The 21,121-nt window shown below is 33.0% G+C and overlaps 1 protein-coding gene across 2 annotated transcripts in view; it reads left to right on the top strand.

The window, feature by feature from the left end:
• Window positions 1–21,121, top strand: part of Wdr7 (WD repeat domain 7) — a 326,007-nt gene that overhangs the window by 105,551 nt on the left and 199,335 nt on the right. The window contains exons 17-19 of one of the 2 annotated variants that reach the window (XM_071602717.1): window positions 1,898–1,930; window positions 10,777–10,895; window positions 12,852–12,975. In XM_071602717.1, coding sequence (XP_071458818.1) covers window positions 1,898–1,930; window positions 10,777–10,895; window positions 12,852–12,975 — 276 coding nt within the window. The remainder of the gene's footprint in view (window positions 1–1,897; window positions 1,931–10,776; window positions 10,896–12,851; window positions 12,976–21,121) is intronic. The other variant, XM_027949032.2, reaches the window with a different exon arrangement.

Raw genomic sequence — 21,121 nt, 5'->3', positions numbered from 1 at the left:
CCTTCATTTGAAAATAGGCTTCATACACTTTTTTGGGGGGAAGAGGTTGGGAATTGAACCCAGGGGTGCTTAACCACTGAGCCACATCCCCAGCTCTTTTTTTTTTTTTTTAATTTAGAGACAAGGTCTCATTAAGTTGTTGAGGCTGGATTTGAACTTGTGATCCTCCTGCCTTACCCTCCTAAGCCACTGGGATTACAGGTGTGCACCACAATACCAAGCAGTGCTTCATGTACTTTATTTAGTAAGATTCTTTATGTTTCTCCAAGTTTTAATGGTTTTAGAGCATTGTTATATGGAGAAATGAAAATAGGCTTTGATTCAGGCACAACCAACATTTTAAAATTCCAGATCTTGTGTATTTTCTCCAAGAGTATCTATGTATTTTTCTGAATTCACTTGCAGTATCTTCCATGGATAGATTAAGCAAATTGGGCAGCACATGTTTTCCTTCATTTAGTTTAGAGATGTTTTAATGATCCTGTTAAGGATATTTTGTTGTTGCTGTTGTCGTCATCGTCATCATCGTCATCATCGTCATCATCATCATCATCATTATCTTTGTCATCATTCTTAGCAGTTGATTCTTCTTGAATTATATCTCCCTGCGTATAGTAGAGAGAAGCATTCAGTATAATTTGTGACATGGCTGTACTGCATTGTGTATCTACCACAGTAATATTGTTGGACTTGTTCACATGCTGCAGACTGAGGATTTAAAGTGACATGTTCTAATATTGCTCCTCTCAGAAAAGCATTGAGTGTAAAGAGCTGTAAACAGGCACTGAAAATTGAGTCTATTTCTAAAGCATCTATTTTAATCAATGAATTTAAGAATTTCCATTTGTTAAACACATAATGTTTGTCTTTTAAAGTCAGTGAAAGTCAGCAGTCTCTATTGAGAAAGCTACATAATAAAATACTTCAGGATGGCATTATGAAACTTACTTTTTATTTTAATATTGACATGAATATTAGTGTCTTTATTTCTTCAACAAATATTTGACAAGCACTTTTTTATCTCCTAACAACTCCATTTGCTAGTTTAGAAAGATTAGTCTGTATGCTATCTTGAATAGTTTCTATATGTCTAGTAGATAACACAAGAACATAAATAACCAAAATAAAGTGGGAAGTGGGAAGAGAACATACAAGGGACTCTGAGTTCTCAAAGTCGAGCAGGGCATTATAAATTCTTATTTTTACTCTAACTTTTATTTCCTTGGTTTTCTTTTCCTGATTGTTCTACAGTGCACAATGATTGAAAATTGATAATTGATAATTGCAAACACAAAAATGCTTATTTTTTAATAAATTATAATTTATATATTGGCTTATACTTGTTCAGCTGCAGATAACCTACATGAAGTAAAGACTGGCTGGGGATAGAACTTTTCATTGAAATTCATGTTTGATAATAAAGATATGATAGATAGTCTATATAATATTTCATAAACAATTCATTGAAAAATAATTTCTCTATTAGAGTTTTATTTTGTCTGATAGTAGATTCATTAACTCAGTGTTTATCTGCAAATAACATTTACTGAGAGCCATCCATTTTTTGATATAATATTTACTTATTAGATACTCTTCTGCAATTTATGAAATATACTACTTGAGAAAGGGATAAGAGATTTCAGTCAACCAAGTTTCTGTTCACAGTGATGCAGTGCTAAATCTATGTTTGGCTTAAGGCACTTGTCTTACATTCTGGCCTACAGTATTTCTCTTCATGATTCTCATAGCAAAAATCTGTGGTCTGCATCTCTGGTGCATCTCTGAATTTTATCTATATGTTTAGTTGATGCCTCCCTACCCTGGGGAGGTGCATAAGAAGGTCAGACAACTCCAAGATTTAAGGTTATATTGCATTCTTTGCAATTTTGTTTTTCAGATATGGGTCAACATTGGTTGTCTAACCTGAGAGGTAAGAAGTTGTCACTGTTAAATTATCTCAGGAAACATTAATAAATTAACCAATAGTGTAGCAATATCCTTCCTTTTCCAAGATCTGTGGCATAAAAACTGAACTTAACCTGGAGTACATATTTCAAGTCAATGAATGGATCTGAGAATCCCTTAAAACTCAGTGTGTTTGAACTTAAATGCCTTTCTTTTTTTAACTGGCTAATAACTTTGATCTGCTGTGGGAGCTGGAATGGCAGGGACATTTTTTTCCATTTTGTTTACTGATTTATTGTAAGTGCTTGGAACAGTGACTGATTCATAGAGGGAGTATATTAAATATTTCTGGAATGAATGAACATATAAATACCTTTCCTTTATTTTTCTAGGGTCAGTATGTCAATAACTCCGTTCAGAGGCTGAAGGGTTGACAAAATAAATTCCTCCCCTCAAGGAGTTTATGTCTATTGGAGGAAATACAAGGAGTGCAGTTTGTGATAATATTTTAATTGGTTACTAATTTGCCTTTCTCTTGGGCTCAGTGCTTTGAGGGAAGAAACTTTGTCTAATCTTCGTGTGTTTTTATATGCTTAGCTCAGTACCTGGTCCATAGTAATAAGCACTTATTTAGTGTCAGTTAAGTGAGATAGGACATGTTGACAGCTTTCTCGTAGCTAGTTTGTTATTGTTTATGATGTTATAAATTTATTTTTTACTTCTTAGAGAAGCCATTTATTTATTCTGGATATTAGTAATGACGGAAATCTTTATGAGATTTTTTTTTGGAAAAAAAAATTTTGTTTTGTGTTTTGTTTTGTTGACTCTTTAGCTGTAGTTACAGGCCAAGGAAAATCACTGTCACATCTAGATTTACTCTATTTCTAACATAATCCAGTGGTGATCTAGAAGTTAAATAGTGTTACTGAATTTTTTAAACATTATGGGCACTTTCATGTGTTGCCTTGATGTGTGTTTGTCAGAATGCCACCTTGGGCAGGGCCCTTATCCTTGCTATTGCCTAGAAGTTTACTCTGCTCTATTTCTCGTTATTTGTAGTCTTCTTTTCAGTGTTTTAAGGATGTCCTTTTTTCCTAGGAATGTTTGACAGTACATTTCTCAATTGCTCCCAAATGTGTTGTTCATTTAGTGGTTCCATATCTGAGTGAAAGGTCTAAATTATTACTAAACCCATCACTTAAGTAAGGTTTTCATGCACAATTTGTATAGCACCATGATGAATAGTGTGAATAAATTTATAATATGAATAAATGACCTATTTAGTACATATCATGCACCTTCCTTTATACTTTTCATTTATTCCTCATATCTACTGGCCATAACAATTATGGCCATAATTTCTAAGAACATCATAATGACTTCTTTATTTTATTTTTTTAAATTTATTTATTTTTTATTTATATATCACAGCGGAATGCATTACAATTCTTATTACACATATAGAGCACAATTTTTCATATCTCTGGTTGTATACATAGTATATTCACACCAATTTGTGTCTTCATACCTGTAATTTGGATAATAATGACCATCACATTCCACCATCATTAATAACTCCATGCCCCCTCCCTTTCCCTCCAACTATTCTGCCCTATCTAGAGTTCCTCTTTTCCTCCCATTCTTCTGCTCCCTATCTCACTATGAATCAGCCTCCTTATATCAAAGAAAACATTTGGCCTCTGGATTTTTGGGATTGGCTAATTCACTTACATTATCTTCTCTAACTACATCCATTTACCTGCAAATGTCATAATTGTATTCTCTTTTATTGCTGAGTAATATTCCATTGTGTATATATGCCACATTTTTTTTTAATTCATTCATCTACTGAAGGGCATCTAGATTGGTTCCACAGTCTAGCTATTGTGAATTGTGCTGCTATAAACATTGATGTGGCTCTGTATTTTTTTATATTATTATTTTTTTCAGTTGTAGTTGGACACAATACCTTTATTTTATTTATTTATTTTTTATGTAGTGCTGAGGATTGAACACCAGGCCTTGCATGTGCTAGGCGAGCGCTCTACCACTGAGCCACAACCCCAGCCCCATAATGACTTCTTAACACAGGGATTTATTTATTATATAGAGAGTATCCAAAAATACCAGATAGATTTAATAAAACTCCAACTTAGTGTAAATAATATATTTGAAATTATAATATCTGCTGTAATATTTGCTTTTGTCTTTAGTCTCCAAATACATCTTCTTATTCTTGATCATATTATATGATATTTATTTTCGCTATGTAGTTTCTTGTACCATTTTTACCCACCATAATAGTTTTATTAGTCATAATTCAGGAATAAACATGTTATTGAACTTTACAACAGTAACTGAAAGCTAGTGAGAGGATAATGAAGTAGTTCTTTAAAAATGAACCAGAATTTTGCATGCAAACTACCAATCAAATAAAAAAGCATACTATTTTCAGGCATTCATGGTGTCAAACAATTACTATATTGTGTATCTTTTCTGAGCAAGATATTAAAAGATATGCTTCATTCAATTAAAAGTGTAAAATAATTTAAAAAATAAGAGAACACTGAAGGAGAATTTGCAGGATGATAGTGAAGGGAGGTCTCAGGATGGCAGACTTGCAGCAGTGACACAAGAGGTAGAAAAGAGATGGTTGGTGGAAAAATGAAACTGGTCTGTGAAAAATCATTGAGAGCTTCAAAAAGCATAAAAGATAAAGGAATACGTATGTATAAAAGAATGGAAATGGAAAAAAGGTAATTTTTAAGTTACTATTTTTTAAATAGTAGTTTCTCAGCAAAGGAGGTGTGATGTTAATAAGCTTCAACATTGAACAATATTTCTATGGAAATAATGCGAACACTTAATATTTATACAACCTCAAAGTATGATATAATTGTTTTAGAAAGTTGGGGATAAGGAAAGGGAAATTTATTAGGGAATGTGGCTTGTCAGAGTGAAAACATCATCTTCCACAATATTGGTAGAGAGCAATAGCTGGTATTGGTGAATCACGAAATTACAATTAGCAGATTATTTAGTGATACAGAAGTGAATGCTGGAAGAAATGCTTAAAAGGTTTGAAAGTAGTTGCTTTTCAGGAACTATACTTTGGTTTGGCATGGGTTAAGGGAATCTTCCATCTTTTAAGATGAGCTTTTCAATATGTTTGACTTATTTAACTGCTTTATTATTATCCTTCATATTGAAGGAGCTGCTTTTTCTGTTAGTCTTATTAAAATATGCTGAACTGCAGTGCAGTTGCCTTCTGTTTTTTTTTTAAAGAGGAGAAAAATAGTTTATTTACCTAGATACTTATCATATTTGTTGCTTTTTATTCATTCTTGAAGTTTGAAGTTCCTCTCCAGTATCATTTCTTTTTTTCAGTTGACTGCTTGTGTAATAATTATTCATGTATATCTCATCAGGCCTATTTGACAGATTAATCTAAGGAGCTTATTTCAGCAGAGAAGTAGGACTCCATAGGAAGGCACTTTTACATCTACCTGAATCCAGTGTTATGATACTAAAGGGTAGCATTGTAGCCATGTCCCAAGACACAGTCTTTATGGTTACTACACATGTATTCAGACACACACAGTCTGAGACTTCCATTTTTAGAAAGAAACTTTTTGGATCATAATTATGAATGTATTTTTTCTAACTTTCTGATTATGATAATAGATTTATTTATTTATTTGGTATAGCTTTTTGTTATCTCATTGTCATTAGTAAATATCATTTAAAAGATATTTTACCCTCTACCTAAGACATAAAAGAGTAGACCTGAAGGAGGTCTACTAGTGCTGAATGCCTTTATGTTCTAGAATATAGTGATTGGCTCTACAAAGTTGCCTAATTTCTAAGTGTTTCATGTTTCCTCTTCCTCCTATGACTCTCCTCCTCTTCCTCCTCTCCCCCACTCATACCACACAAGTATCATTGTCTTATAACACCTTTGTTAAGGTGATTCATCATTTAATATTTTTATTCATTTTTTTAGTGTTACACTTTGAAAAACTTCCTTTCTTTAAGCATTGCATTTTTGTTTTCTGTGGTTTTTAGATTTTTTTTCTTCTGAAAAATGCAAGGGCTATTTGTGTTTATATACTGGAAGGCTAATAAGATTTAGACCAATAAGTAAAGAACACTCATCACTCACAATATGTTAACTGTCATACACGCACGCACACACACTCACACACACACACAATATTGTAATGGGAGTAGAGAAAAATGGAGATAAGGATCACTCAAATGAAGACTGAAATGCACCTGTTTAAAAATAAAAAGCATGGATATTATAAATGTGAGGTCATAGATATGTGCTGTTTAAAGGGAAGCCAGAGCAGGCAGATATTAGTCTGTCTGTCTGTCTTTTTATCTATCTACCTATCTGTCTATCTATTTAGATATAGAATAGAAATACACCACACAAGTTTTTTTTTTTTTTTCATCTATCTTTTTATGTAATAGTAAGTAGTTGAATAGGCTCTTAGCTGCTAAATTACTTTCTTAAAGCACACTTCAGGTCATACAATAGAATTGTGCCTTTTTTGTCTCCATTTTAAACCTGTATTAAACCTGTTTTTCCTTGTTTTGCTAATCGTTAGTAAGAGAAGCCAATTGTAAGGTGACATTACAGCTTTTCTGTTTTAAGAAATCAAATGATTGATTATGTTTTATGGTATAAATCTTCAGTATTCAGTGGCACATATAACTTCAGATTTATTACTTTTCATTAAATAGGGAGCATTGTATTTTAGGAAGTAGTATTTTTTTTCCTCCTAATTTCTGTTGCTGATTTTTCTATGTAAGTACAGTTGTAAAAGCTGTAATGGAGTTTAATTTCTCAATTGATTGTGAAAGTAATTCTAAATTCTGCATTCCAGTTGTGAGGTGGTACGAATACAGTTTTTTTTTTAATGATAGTGATGCAAGAGATTTTTAAAGATTTTAAAGGTGAATATTTTATAGGTCATAGAACTAAAATTATAATTAAATATGCTGATAAAAATAAAATTATGCAATGGAATACAGAAATATTTGTGATTTCTTTGCAAGATTATAAAGAAGTTCTTGGATCTTATGACACATGACTGAAAGCAACTGTTAAGTTTAACATTATAAAATAATCATAATTTTATAAGGAACAAAAACTAAGTTTGTCATAATAAAAAAGAATCAGTTTCCCAGATAAAATCTTATGTGTGCATAAGGTGCTGCTTAGGGTGTATGGAGTTAAGTTTCCCTCCTTTGTTACTGTTCACAGACTTCTTTTAGTTCTACTGTTTACCTCACACGTGCCTGATTGACATTATGATGCATTCGTGTGGAAATTATGAAAAAGTTGTTTTCATGCAGCTGTCCTATTGTCACAAAAGAACTTCACCGCATGAAAAGCAAACATATCATTCAGCAGACAATGCTTAATCTGTTCAGGAGCCCAAACCTATTGCTGTTCAATGACAGAAGAAAGGAGAGGGATTAATTTGAAGATGCTTGTGCATGACATATGGTAATTTCTCCATAGGAAGGAAGTGTCAAATGGTGACCTCTAAATCTTAACATTGACCTCCAGTTGTAGAATGTGTGTGCCATGTGGTCCTCTTGCTTTTTCATATGATAATTTAAGCTGAAACATTTTCCTGGCAACATAACTTTTTTTTTTTTGCTTTTGAGGGGGATGGGTTTGGTTCATCTATTCTATAAGAATGATAAGTTCACAAGTATTATTTTTGTTGTGTTTATTTTATCATAAAAATTTTAAAACTCCAGTTAGTGAAACTATAATAAAATTCTTTTAATGAGTAAACATAATAATGCAGTATGTATATTTTTATGGTATATGGTAAATCAAGTTTTTATACAATGAGTAGGAAATTGAGATGAAATCATTTGAGTATTGGTTTGAGATATTTAAAGATAATTCACACAAATGTTAAGAATAAACTAGAGAAATGTTATTGACAATGTGAAGATCAACATAAACTTTCTGATTATGTGATACATTTCAAAAAGTGTACTTTTTTGTTAAATCTTAATATGTTGTCTTTTTTTGTTATAACCTTCATTGTGTCAGAGCTATGTGTTGCAATATTTGATATACCATTTGTCTATAATATTAAACATTTTGACTTTAAGAGGAAGTTGAGCTACACTATGATTGCCATTTGATAAAATATATCATTTCCCTGCTATTATCTTTTATGATCATGCTCTTCTGATTAAAACATCATTTTTCAGTTTTATCTTCATTATATTTTGCCAACTTTGTTTCTCATTCTTCACTAATATTGAGCTTTTTTTCAGAAACTGCTGTACCTCAATTCTCTCCTCTTTATTTCTTCTATTTTCCTCTGCAAGTTGCTGCACCTGTCGTTTCCGCTCGGTCTGACGCTGATCACTCTGGCTCTGACTCTGCTTCTACTCCTGCTTTACATACCTGTTTCTTAGTAAATGAAGGTATTCTCTCTCAACTTTCTAACAACTTTCATTCAATCTATGCTTTATCCTAATAGACATGTTCCTTTTATCTAATTTATACATTCATCTGCTTTGTTATGTATGAAATCCCAAAGTTCCCATTTTATAACTTTATTTGCTAATGTCAATAAGAGCTAGTTATAAAAATGTTATGTTACTCCTGGCTGTCATAAACCATGTTACGTATTATCTAGAATGCTGATAGAGGAGTGCAGAGTTCCTACTTTTGATGTGAATTTAACGTAAAAAGGTGAATTCGTTTTTATAGTGGTATTTGCCATGTTATCTCAAGTATTAGTGCTAATGAATTTGTTTCCCATGTATCATTAGTCTGTGACAGATATACTTTGCTATCTTTACTCAACTGTATGTTCTGGTGAGAGGGGGATGTGATGGAGTCTCCCAATTTACATTCTAATTTGAAAATTCTTCAGATTGATTATGGATTGATGGGAGTTCACCTATTTTATCACTATTTTTGCTTCAGGTTATGGCAAACATTCTTAATTTAAGGGTATAAATTTAATTGGGTCACTGTATTATTCCTTTCTAGTGGCACAATGGAAAGTAATTTTGGAACTCTAAAAGTGTGAATGGGATCTGCAAACCTTTGTTCCCCAAGACACATCTAGTATTATTTATAATGCCTGGGAAGTTAATGGAACTCATGAGTTCTGTATTGTATTCACTGTGTCTGTTGGGGTCTCAATCTTTATCAGATTGTATAATACAAAAAAATTCAGAAAATCTAAAATATAATTCAGAATGATTCTGATTCTAAACAGTTATATCACAAGCCCATTTGAATGGAAGGAATGTTGCAGTACCTGTGAAATACAGAGCCCTTGTTGCAGGTAGCTCTCCTTTGGAAACAGAATATGGGCACTTAACAGTATAATTTCATTTTTTGTTTTTGATTTCCCTATCATAAAACTATATGAAGCTTTGTATCTCAGGACTGAGTTTTAGTAAAAATAATTAGGGTTATATTTACTAAACTATTCTGAAAAACATTTGTTAATTCTAAAATGATCTGTTAGACTTTGGGGCTTGGGAGAATCATGATATTAAAATTTAGCTCATCAATACTTCTATGAAACATACTAATATGAAACATTAAATTAATTCAAGAAATTAATAAGTAGTAATATAGGTATGTATATATACATATACACACATATTCCTGTGTTGTAAAATAAATTATTATCCAAAATTCATGGGCCTATTACTTAAATTAATGTTATTATGTATTTTCTATCAGTTGATGAGAATTTCCTCACTGAAAGGCTAAATCTTTAAATAGATAACTTGTCTATCTCTCTTTCTCTCTCTCTCTTATTTGAATAATCCCAGTGATCATTTTGAGATTTATAGGAAAATATTTGTCATTATTTTAAAGACTACAGTTTGGATTATAACTCACGTTGTGAGTTATAATTAATCCATTCTTTATTATTTGTCTTTAGATGTTACCATTATCAGGAAATAATGGTAATTATTGTGGATTAATAATGGCCTCCTACATAATTTTGGAAGAATGAGGCACTTATTGTATGTACAAAAATATTATAGACATTTTAAAAATAGATAAAAGTAATTGAGAAATTTGTATACTAGTACTTTAAAATAAAATATTGTGGTATATATAGTGTTTGATAAAATCAGATTCTATATTGTGAATTAGAATTTTGGAAAATATAACTTTTATTCCTATAGCCAGAGTTAATGATGTTTAAGACTTTATACATTTTGGATTGCAGATTTTTATTTTGTGGAATTTCTGAATTCATTTTTCCTCTCAAAATTGGCATTACGTTGCTTATTTCAGTTATGATTGTGATTAAATATCTGATCCATTTTGTAAGGAGTGGGATCAATAACTACCTTAATTAAAGGCCCTCAGACAGGGAAGGGAAGACATCTTTCTTGGCTGACACAATGGCAGCACAGATGGCCATGCCCTAAGTGACATAAACCTGTCCTTGGATATCTGCGATGCCCTTTTAACTGACAACAGTTTCATATATAGCTCTTATATGTATTTATTCGTGTCCTTTCCCATCCACTAATACATGTTTTATTTTAGAAAATCTGTTTAGAAATGTGTTTTTTTCTTGTGAATCTGGTTATACTTTTTGTGGAAATTTATTTTTATTTGTTTTAAGATGTTGAGAGTTACAGGAGCCAAGTATATGATTTAGGTATAAAATCCATTTGGTATCATTCTTTGTATAAAAACATCTAATATTAAATTTAAATCATTTATAATATAACTTAAGGGGACTACCTGTTGTTTTGTTTTTGATATATGTATATAAAGAAAAACTTTTGACTTTGGGAATTCCAAAATGTTTAAAGTATTTGTAACATGTCACATTTTAACAGGATGGAGTCAGTTAGCTGCTATGCATTGTGTTATGCTGCCAGACCTGCTGGGATTGGATAAGTTTAGGCCTCCACTTCTAGAAATGCTGGCTCGAAGATGGCAGGATCGTTGCTTGGAGGTAATGTTGAGGGAATAAGAATAGAAAACCAAGATATTAAAAAGTCTTGATCAAATGTAAATTCAAAACAAATAAATGGTTGATATTTATCTCATTTATCTTATTACCTTTTTATTGTGTGATAGAAAATCTGGATTCAGAATTTCCATATTTTTTGTCTTACTTCATAGACTAAAGTGTAATGTTACAGCTTGTTTGTTCATTTGCTTATTTTTTTTTTTTTTTAATTTGTAGATGGGCACAATGCCTTTATTTTATTTATTTATTTTTATGTGGTTCTGAGGATCAAACCCAGTGCCTCACACGTGCTAGGCAAGTGCTCTACCAACTGAGCTACAACCCCAGCCTGTTCATTTGCTTCTTTTTGTAATTTTGTGATTATTTGATAAAAAGTTTCATAGCCTTTATAGAATTGTTTCTTAAGTATTAGTTTTTATTATAGATCATGAACACATGTACACAAATAAATACATATAACTACCTCCCCCAAGATCACACATTCAGTATAATCATGTCAATCAAATTCCATTTGAATAGCTGTGGTCCAGTGGAAGGTACCATGTATAATAAAATAAGAAGGTCTTTAAAATTAGAAGAGAACTGCGTTTGAATATTATTCCCAATAAGTATTAACTGTGTGGTCCCAGACAATTTACTTTACCCTATTTGAAGCTCATTTGTAAGGTGGGGATAAGAATGTAGCCCTCATGGGTTCGCTATCAGGATCAAATAAGGTAATGCAAGTAAAATGGTAAGAGCTGGACACATGGTAGGATCTCAGTAAATGGTAGCCATTATTTTGTGTTAATTGACTTACTCATTATTGGATATTACTTGGAGTATAATATCACCAGAAACTTGGAAATGTTTTGTAGAAATTTTCCTTACTATGCCACTTGACTTATATAGCTCTAGCAGTTTGTATCATTCAAGATTTTTAATTTTCTCAATATAATTATGGTCATTCATTGCATAATAATGGGGATATATTCTGACAAATGTGTCACTAGGTGATTTTGTCCTTGTGTGAACATCTTAAGATATACAGACTAAGATGTCAATGTTGTCAGTAGATATAGCCTTATGGGTCACTGTCATTATGGTCTATGGTCTTTTGTTGTCTGAAATTTCACTGTGCAGTGAATGAGTATAAAATATTTGCGATTCCTAAACCTCGTACTAAAATTTTCATAGGTTTAGAATTCCCTTCAAAAGCTAATTATACTTAAAAACAACTTTTTTTGCTCAAACCCTTATTCAGATGCTGCTATCATTCTTTCAAAATTAAATAGTTAATATATCACCTAATAATTGATTAGCTTCTTTGACCTTATACCAAAGAAGCAAAAGTAAACTAAATTAAAACTAAAGTTGTATACTACAATGAAAGAGAAATGATATGATTTGAAAACTGCATTTTCAGTTCCATCTTTAGAACTTACAGAGGTTATATTCTTACACATGAATGTATTGGACATGTTATTCACAACTTAGGTAAATGTGAATCATGTGGCCTTGTACATGTTTGTATCAACAGCCCCTATTTAATATATATGGTATAAAGACATTAAGTAGATATCATTAAATTTCTTCAGGTTATGAGAGAAATTTAATGGTTTTAATTGTGACTTTTAACAATATTTATATGAAAATGTAGAATTTGAAAATGCTAGATTAGAATGCAAGAATCTTTTAGAAAATGAATATTTTAAACTCAAAGCCTGATTAAATAAATATATTTACAATATATTTTAGTCAAATTATTAATTACACTGTCATACAATTTATTGCACCTTAGATAGCTAATTCATTATTTGATTAGTTGTTTTTCTCATGTAAATAAATGTGATTTCTGGTTTATAACTTTATTTCCTAGGAAACTTCTAATTTATAGGCACTCACCTCACCACCTGACCTTTTTTCTTTCTTTACACTTATTTTTGTGACCTCCTTTAGGTAAGAGAAGCTGCCCAGGCCCTGCTTCTAGCAGAGCTGAGGAGAATTGAGCAGGCAGGACGAAAGGAAGCCATCGATGCCTGGGCTCCTTATTTACCTCAGTATATGGACCACGTCATATCACGTAAGAGTTCACATGCTTTTCTACAAAGCTTTGCAGGCACATGTAGAAAGAACATTTACAAATATATTTGCTATTTTTATCAACAAAAGTGAGTAGTTCACCTGAAAGTTGAAAAGAGAGATCCTCAGATTCTGCTATTTAATTTTCTGAATCTTCTCAGTTTAATTTTCTGAATCTGGATTTTGGTAATTAAAAAAAAAAGCACAAGTTAATGTCACTATTCATTAGTGAACTGACTATTATAAAATTAATTTCCAATTTAAAAAATCCTAGTTTGTTTAACACTAGCGTCTTTCACTGCCATTGTATTATTATTTGTGTGAATGCCAACTTGGTCTATACTGATTTGGTATGCAATGGCAAGATAGCTTGCAAGTTGAGATTGGAATTAGGAATTCTTAAAGTAATAAATATCTGGTAGAGTTAGAGCGCAGTGTTTAGTCAGCTTTTTTGAAGCTGTAAACAAAAGACCTGACCAGAACAATTTTTGAGGAGGAACAGTTTTTTTGAGCTTCACAGTTTCAGAGGTTCAGTCCATAGTTGGCCAACTCCATTGCTTTGGGCCTGAGATGGGTGTCACGAGCAGCTTCTCAGCCTTGTCTGGTTACCAGGAGTTCCCTTCCGGATATCTGCACTGGACCCCGGACCGCGACGTACGCGAACACCAAGCACGAACTCGATTGCCTTTTGAAATGCTGGTTTATTCGCACACCACACAAAGCAATACACGAGGTGGCTGGCACACAACTGCACGATCTTACTCTCAGGCGACGAGAGTTAGTTGTGAGCAATTACATGGAGTTTCCCCCGCGCTTATATACTTTACAAGTTGTTCACACCTAACTTATCTAACATAAGCATACTGCCTGACTACTTTATTATCCTATGACCACAACTTAGAAGGTTACATCATCCACACTCAAAAAGGTTATATCATCCACTTATCTAACATAGACACACTCTCTGGTCATCTTGTGACCAGCACTAAAAAGTCACTGAGTTACTGCAAAGTCCAAACAAGTCCAAACAAGTCCAAACAAGTTTCTCTTCTGATCCATGTTGTTTATTCATCCTTGATGTTTACTCCTGTCAATGGGGCAGAACATCATGGCAGAAGTGTGTGGCTCAGGGCAGGGCATCAGGAATTAGAGAAACACAGAGACAGAGACATAGAGACAGAGAGAAAGCTCCCTTCACCAGGACAAAATATAAACCCGAAAGACATGCCCCCAGTGACCCACCTCTTCCACCCACACCTATATGCCTACAGTTACCACCATTAATCCTTCTCAGTGGATTAATACAGTGATTAGGTTGAGGTTCTCATAACCCAGTCATTTCACCTATAAACTTTCTTGTATTGTCTCTCACAATAACCTTTAGTGACCACTTGTATCTAAACCATAATAAGCAATAAATTAAAAAAGAAGAAATTAGCAAAGATTTTGATTGATAGATCTTTCAAAAGAGTATAATTTGAAGAATTGGCAAAATTGTTGAAGTTTTAAGTTTTTTTTTTTACAAAACAAAACAGGTAGAATCATATTATATAAGGTCTAGTGGAGAAAAGTTACATTTGCTATCATAATTTTTTTATTCTCAAAGTACACTTACCCTGATTCATCATTTCATTATACATGTCAAGATACTGTATGCTTATTCAAGAAAGAAAATGAAAGCAAAATTCAGGAAAGGTTATAACTATTATAACTGGTCTAATCCTACCAGATGTTTGCAGTGGTGACTGTCATAGATGTTTCATTAGGGATGTAACCTTGGGTACTTTTCTTAAGCTTTCTTAGCCTCAATTTTGTCATTGAAAGAAATCAATATGATAGAAGTTTTTGTAGGATTATAATGAGTTAATGTTTGTTAAATGCATAGAATAATACCTAGTTCAGTACCATTAATTTGTTAAGTCAATAAGTACCGTATGAAAACGCAAATACAGATTTCATATATAGCCAAAATATCTGGCAGTAGCAGCTCCAGTTAAAATTCTTATCTTTTTGAGTACCAGAATATTTACTGAGTGAATATTGGTTTTTATTTGCTTATTGGGAGTTTTCTCCATTCTAATAAAAGGAATGTGTGTATAAAAACATCCAAGTGTGGTGGCACTTGCCTGTAATCCCAGTGACTTAGGAGGCTGAGGCAGGAGGATCGTAAGTTCCAGGTTAGCCTGGGCAATATCTCAAAACAAATATAAAAAGGGCTGTGAATGTGGCTCAGTGGTAGAGCACCCCTGGGTTCAATCCCCAGTCCCCACCCCACCCCACCCTCCAAAAAACTCTAGGGCTTCATGTACTCTAGATAAATGTAAGATATTAGGCTTAAGATTCTTTTAAAACTAGAGATTTAAAAAATAAATTTCCAGAATATAAAAGTGTTACAAAAACAAAATTGGAATGATAAAGCTCTGCTTTTGAGTATTTGAATAATCTGGAATATGTTCTTTGTTTATAAATTATGGCCATAAAATTCATATTTCAGGAAATAGAGTTCCATGATAAACTCATCATAAACCTTATTGAATAAAAGATCCCCAAAAGCAGGATGAACTCTGAGTGTGGTGCTGTTGAATCATTGAAGGTAGAACTACATAGTAACAAATCACTAGGGATTCTTTTAAAAAGAAATGGTCATTGTGAAAATATTTAGAAACATTTTCAAAGCATTTTTATTTAGAATAGATTAGGGTAAAGTGGGGGAATGAATTAAAGTGAAATATTTAAATATAGGATAAGGTAGAATAGATCATTTCTAGGCTTTGATTATTGATTGCATATAAAGGTCTAAAAAGCCCACCAAAATTAGTAGTACAGTGTTGTAATCTCAACATTTTTGGAGGAGAGGTATCATTAGTAATTGTAGCAGATGCCATTTTACTTATTCCTGGAAACAAGAAAATAAGTTAACTGGGCTGGGGTTGTAGCTTAGTAGTTGAGTGCTTGCCTAGCATGCGTGAGGCACTGGGTTTGATCCGCAGCACCACATAAAATAAATAAAGTAAAACAAAGATAATGTGTCTGCCTACAACTAAAAAATAATTTTTTTAATTAAAAAAAAATTGTTAACTATGAGGTAAATACATAGTGTGGTCCCAAATTACTGTCTGAAACAATGATAGAAATGCATATGTTATAGGTAAGAGGTCTGTTGGTGGGTACAGAGAGTATAAAGTATAAGTAAAATAACGACAATAAATACCAGTAATAGGGTACTTCTCTGTCAGGCTTTTGCTGTGTTATTTTATTTAACTGTTGCCATAAATTTGTAAAGTAAGTACTGTTGCCATCATTTTCTTTCATGAGTTAACTGAGGTCAGGAGAGATTCAAGAATTTTCTGAAGGTGTCTCAGATATTTAAGACTCCAAAACTCATTCTCTTACCTAATGTTTATTCTACCCAGCTTGCTCCAGAAATTTAGATCTTAAATAGGGTAGAAAGGGAAGACTAAATAGATGTTCATCTTAACTAATGCTTTCAGACATGTCCTTGACAGTCAAATTATGTTTAACAACAGCACAAAACGGAGCAGAAAAATAACTGCTAGAAAATTATTCTTTGATGGTTCTTATCATTGTTTAAATAAGCATAAACTAATGTGTTCTTAGGTCGGATTTAAACCTTTCTAATTATGTAATTAAACTGTTTTTTAACTTCTAGTACCCTTGAGTATTTCATAAATTAACTGAATGGTGATTTACTTATGATTTTAATCTTGTCACTTTATTTGTTTTTTTAGGGAAAGAATAAACAAACATGCAACCTACATATAAATAAAGCATATGTTCCTTTGAAATAATATATTAATTGATTCTGAAACTTTTACATTGACTAAGTGTAAAATTACTTTTAGCTTGCTTTACTGAGAGTTTTCTGTTTTAATAAAAGGATGTCAAGCCAAAGGAATAGGGATTCTGAATGTATTAAAGGAGAAGAAAGCATACAACAAATGAGGAATGACCACATAGTGCTGTTGAACAGATTTGCCATCCGAAGGGATCAAAAGGTTATAGAGCCAGCTGGTGGACAGCCCACACCTGCCATCCACATGCTTGTAGTGAAGTCGCCTCCGCCATTGTCATTAATGTTTGAAGAGGTGATCATTATAGCAAGTTACATCATAAAGCATTGTTTTAGAGACTTAAAGCTTGTTTCTAGCACAGGAATCTTAATCACTAACGTAGGCAAAATATTAAACAATATATCTGGTAAATACACTACTCATCAGAAATGTTCTTATAATGTAATTATTTTAAGCATTTAAAAATATGTAGTAATTTTCTGTGTGATATTGGTAACACCTAATTTATGACTACTCTTTGTCTAAGAGTCCCTTTATTAGTACTGTCTGAAACTCAAAATAATGCTCTTACCTGAAGAGCTGACTTTCATACTGGGCTCTTGGACTGTGATAGCCCTTCATCTTCTGAGATGGGGAGTCAGGGGTTTAAAAGCAGGTGGTAACTTTTTCTGAGTTCACAATGAATGAGTGAGTGAGCTGGGACTGAAATGACCACTCAAGTCAACTGACCATATTGAGGGGATCCTCTGTATTTTGTTTAGATGCATTATGTAGTAAAAAGCCTTTTGCTGGTTTGTCTGAGAACTAAGGAAAATAATGGGCCCAGGCCAGCTGCTTTTCTCAGGACTCTCAAGAGCATTAAATAGCAACTTAGCAAACCATCCAGCACAGTGAATGATATGACTAGTGAATACTGGCTGCTTTCCCCCTTCTCTCCTGTAGTGATTTCTGTAGTTTTGTTTTCCTTATTGACACTGCCTTGGAATTCACTTTAATTTACTGGGGAAGAAAACAGGAGACATAGTCTGTTTTCACTGAAAAGACACAAATTTCACTAAGAACCAAGTCTGCAGTTATTGAGCAACATGAGAAATTTGCTTCAGTTAATGGAGCTCTGTCCTTGAACTAGTCAGGATTATTATTTTATTCTTTATAAAGTAACAAAAATGTAAATTTTTGATGCCTAATTTCTGATAGAGAAATTTAAGGATAAATACATTGTGATCCCTGTTCAAATGGTAATGGGACTCAAATGATCAATACTGCATACATTCCTCAATACTAACTTACAGAACTATTATAAATCTTTTCTGAATTATCACTCATCACATAGTCACTTTTATGTTCCAAACACTTCTAAAGAATTCTGCTAATTATTATTTTTTTTTACTAAATAGGTGTTAGTACTATTTTGTGAAATTGTTGTGTTACAATTTGGATGAAGCTGAATGTTATGAGTTGTCTCAGATTTATTTTAGAGTGAAGATGTTTTGCAGAACTCATTTTTATATATTTCTTATTTGTGACATTCTACATGTCGCGTTTTAATAATTGACTTTTTTATGAGGTCAAGCACCTGCTAGTTTATGAAATATGCCCACACTTGCCCTTCATTTCTCTCAGTGACTTCTCTGAGGTAAATGCTGATAGTTCCTGATTTCCTTTGGCCTGCGATGCAGAATGACCTTATAGGGCATGAGGTCACAGGCGTAATTATTTCTTGTACATTGTATTCTGCTTGCTCACAGTGGCTCATCTCCTCTTTTAGTTTCAGAAACATTAAACACATAAAAGTCACTGCCATTATATAAATCAAAATCTCTTCTAAAGAAAGTGTTACTATAATTTTATTCATTATAGCCAATGTAGTATTAATTTGCAAATTTATCTTCTCAGATATTGATAGAAGGATGTGTAACACATCGTGTTTAATATGTATTGATGTCATCAGAAAGCACAATCCTTTGTTCTTATCGAGTCCCTGCCTTTTTAGCTTCCTTTTGTGTTAAGGTTACCAGGGTTAGGCTCGTCTTTTTATCCCACTTGGAAACAGAATAGAATTTCTTTGTTCAGTGAAAGACATTCCTAGTAAATGTTTTGGGTTTGACTTTCAACAAGCCACACTCTAGTACCTATTTTAACCTGGAATTGAAGTCACTTTTCTGATGATTATAAAGTAGTGGTCATTCTGAGCACAAATGTGGATGGACCAACAATATACAAGAAGGTAAGATGGAACTGTATCTTACAGAGGTAGTACAAGAGTATATCATAGCTGGTAAAAATAAGTTAAATATTAGTGTATTCTCTAGGAGTAGATATTTTCAGGGTTTGCGGTGGGAATAAGATGGGGAAAGGTTAGGGAGGGGGCTTGATAATATGATTTAAGTAAGCCTCTGCCCACCCATCAAAGGCTGTAACACTACACATCATCCCTTCCTTCCTTATTTTCTTGTATGTGCCTCAGTTATTTGGAACCTTGAAATGGTCATTTATAGAGAATGATTTTCTGAATAACTGAGGATTTTAAAAATCACTAGATGCTAAGGTTTTTTTTTTAATTTCTCAATTTTTTCTTAATATATTTAAAAATCTCTGGTTTTTAAGCATCTTTTCAATAACCAGCGTTGTTTTGTTCCATGCTATAAAATCGCCACCACCTGCTTATTGAAGAGAATGCACCTCTTTATTTGAATGAATCCCCAGGTTGTTGTGCCTTTGCGTTTCATACTGGGCCTTTTAGAATTTGTGTTCCTCCTCTTTTTATTGTCTAGTAATTAGTACCAATTTTATTGCTATTGGGCTGTTTCATCTTACCCCTAGTGACTTCTGTCCTGATTTCTAATTTGCTCTATCCAGTGTTGTGGGTTTATGGATGCTATGTATACAAGCTTATTTGAGTTACAAATAAAATAATTGGCTAAGAAGACGGGCTCTCTGATGAAAAAGTACCCAAGCTTTAGTGTATGCACTTGTGGTGTCTGGTAGGCTCTTCACTCTCTGCTTACTTGACAATTTTCTCAGGTCTCTTGTGGTATTTTGGGTGTGTCTTTCTTTTTGAGCAATAATATTCTAATTAAAATTGAGGAAAAAAAGAGAAGATAATTTGGTTGCTCCTGAAGAACTGAATCAGCTGAAATTCAAAGATGACTTTGCCTCAGGGACATCTGTGCTGGCTGCCCTTCCTATAGTGTTCACAAAGCCAGTTGGAGATGATTGTGCATTGTGATTGGAAAAAGTATTAAATTATGACTGGATGATATAGATAAAAACCACTCTGTTCTGTGTGAATTCTTGTATTGGGAGGCAGAGAGGATTTGTCTCAAGATAAACTCTGGTATGAAGAGCACACATGTGTACCATGTCTGTCTGCAGTGTTTCACTGGGACTTAAGGTATTCATCCCTCTTTTTTCTTCCAGAATATCAGACCTATTGAGCTTAATTTTAAGTGTTCTAGACTGATCATGTATTTAATATCATTAAACTGTTCTAGTTACCTATAAATGGCCACAGACCTAATGAAATAACAATGAAATTTGTTCTTAATTAGTCACAACTATCCAAAAAAAAAAAAAAATGCCTTCAATGACTTGTGTTCTTTGACATAATATTTAATGTTCTTATGATTTCTTTTGTACTTTTTTAAAATTGCAAATTAGAGTAGTAAAGAAGCATATTAGATTAAAGTGAAAGCTTACTGAATAGATTGGTCATTCAGACTTTACTTCTAAGTAATAAAACAGAAAACTCTGCTATCAAATAATACTGTACATTGGAACTTTACAGGGTTAAATAACTATGCTCCCATTGAATGCCTCTGTATAAGAGATACTCTAAGAATAGAGCCAACGTCTGCTTTTAGGTTATCAGTAGGAGCCCCGTAACAGGGTGCCACATTGTGGAACAAAGCAAAGAGTGGACTGTAGGGAAAATCAACCACTTGTTCCTTGTAGGGCAGTGAGGAACTGGGGGTGGACGGTTCCATCTTCTGCTGCCTCTCTCTAACTTATCCCACTTAGGGGACACTGGTAATTATGGGGCTTCTGCAACAAAGCTTCTGGACCTTAAATGGCTTGGAATAATTTTATTTGTTTCTTCATTTGTTTATCTTTTCCACTAGTCTCTCTCTATCTCCATCCATTGCAGAAATTCGTTACCACTCCTAGAGTTGTAGTTGGTGGCAAGGCCCCTAGGAGGCATAAGTGGCTTTCTTTGCAATGTTGGTATGCTTCTCTGCTTTAAGAAGTTGAAGGTACTTAAACCTATGAAGACTGTTTTATAATAGAAAATCACCCATTCAACCTGTGATACATTCTTAAAAAAAAAATGGTGTT

Source organism: Marmota flaviventris, chromosome 16 (genome assembly GCF_047511675.1).
Source record: "Marmota flaviventris isolate mMarFla1 chromosome 16, mMarFla1.hap1, whole genome shotgun sequence".
Taxonomy (NCBI): Eukaryota; Metazoa; Chordata; class Mammalia; order Rodentia; family Sciuridae; genus Marmota; species Marmota flaviventris.
This window is presented reverse-complemented; position numbering and strand designations above follow the sequence as displayed.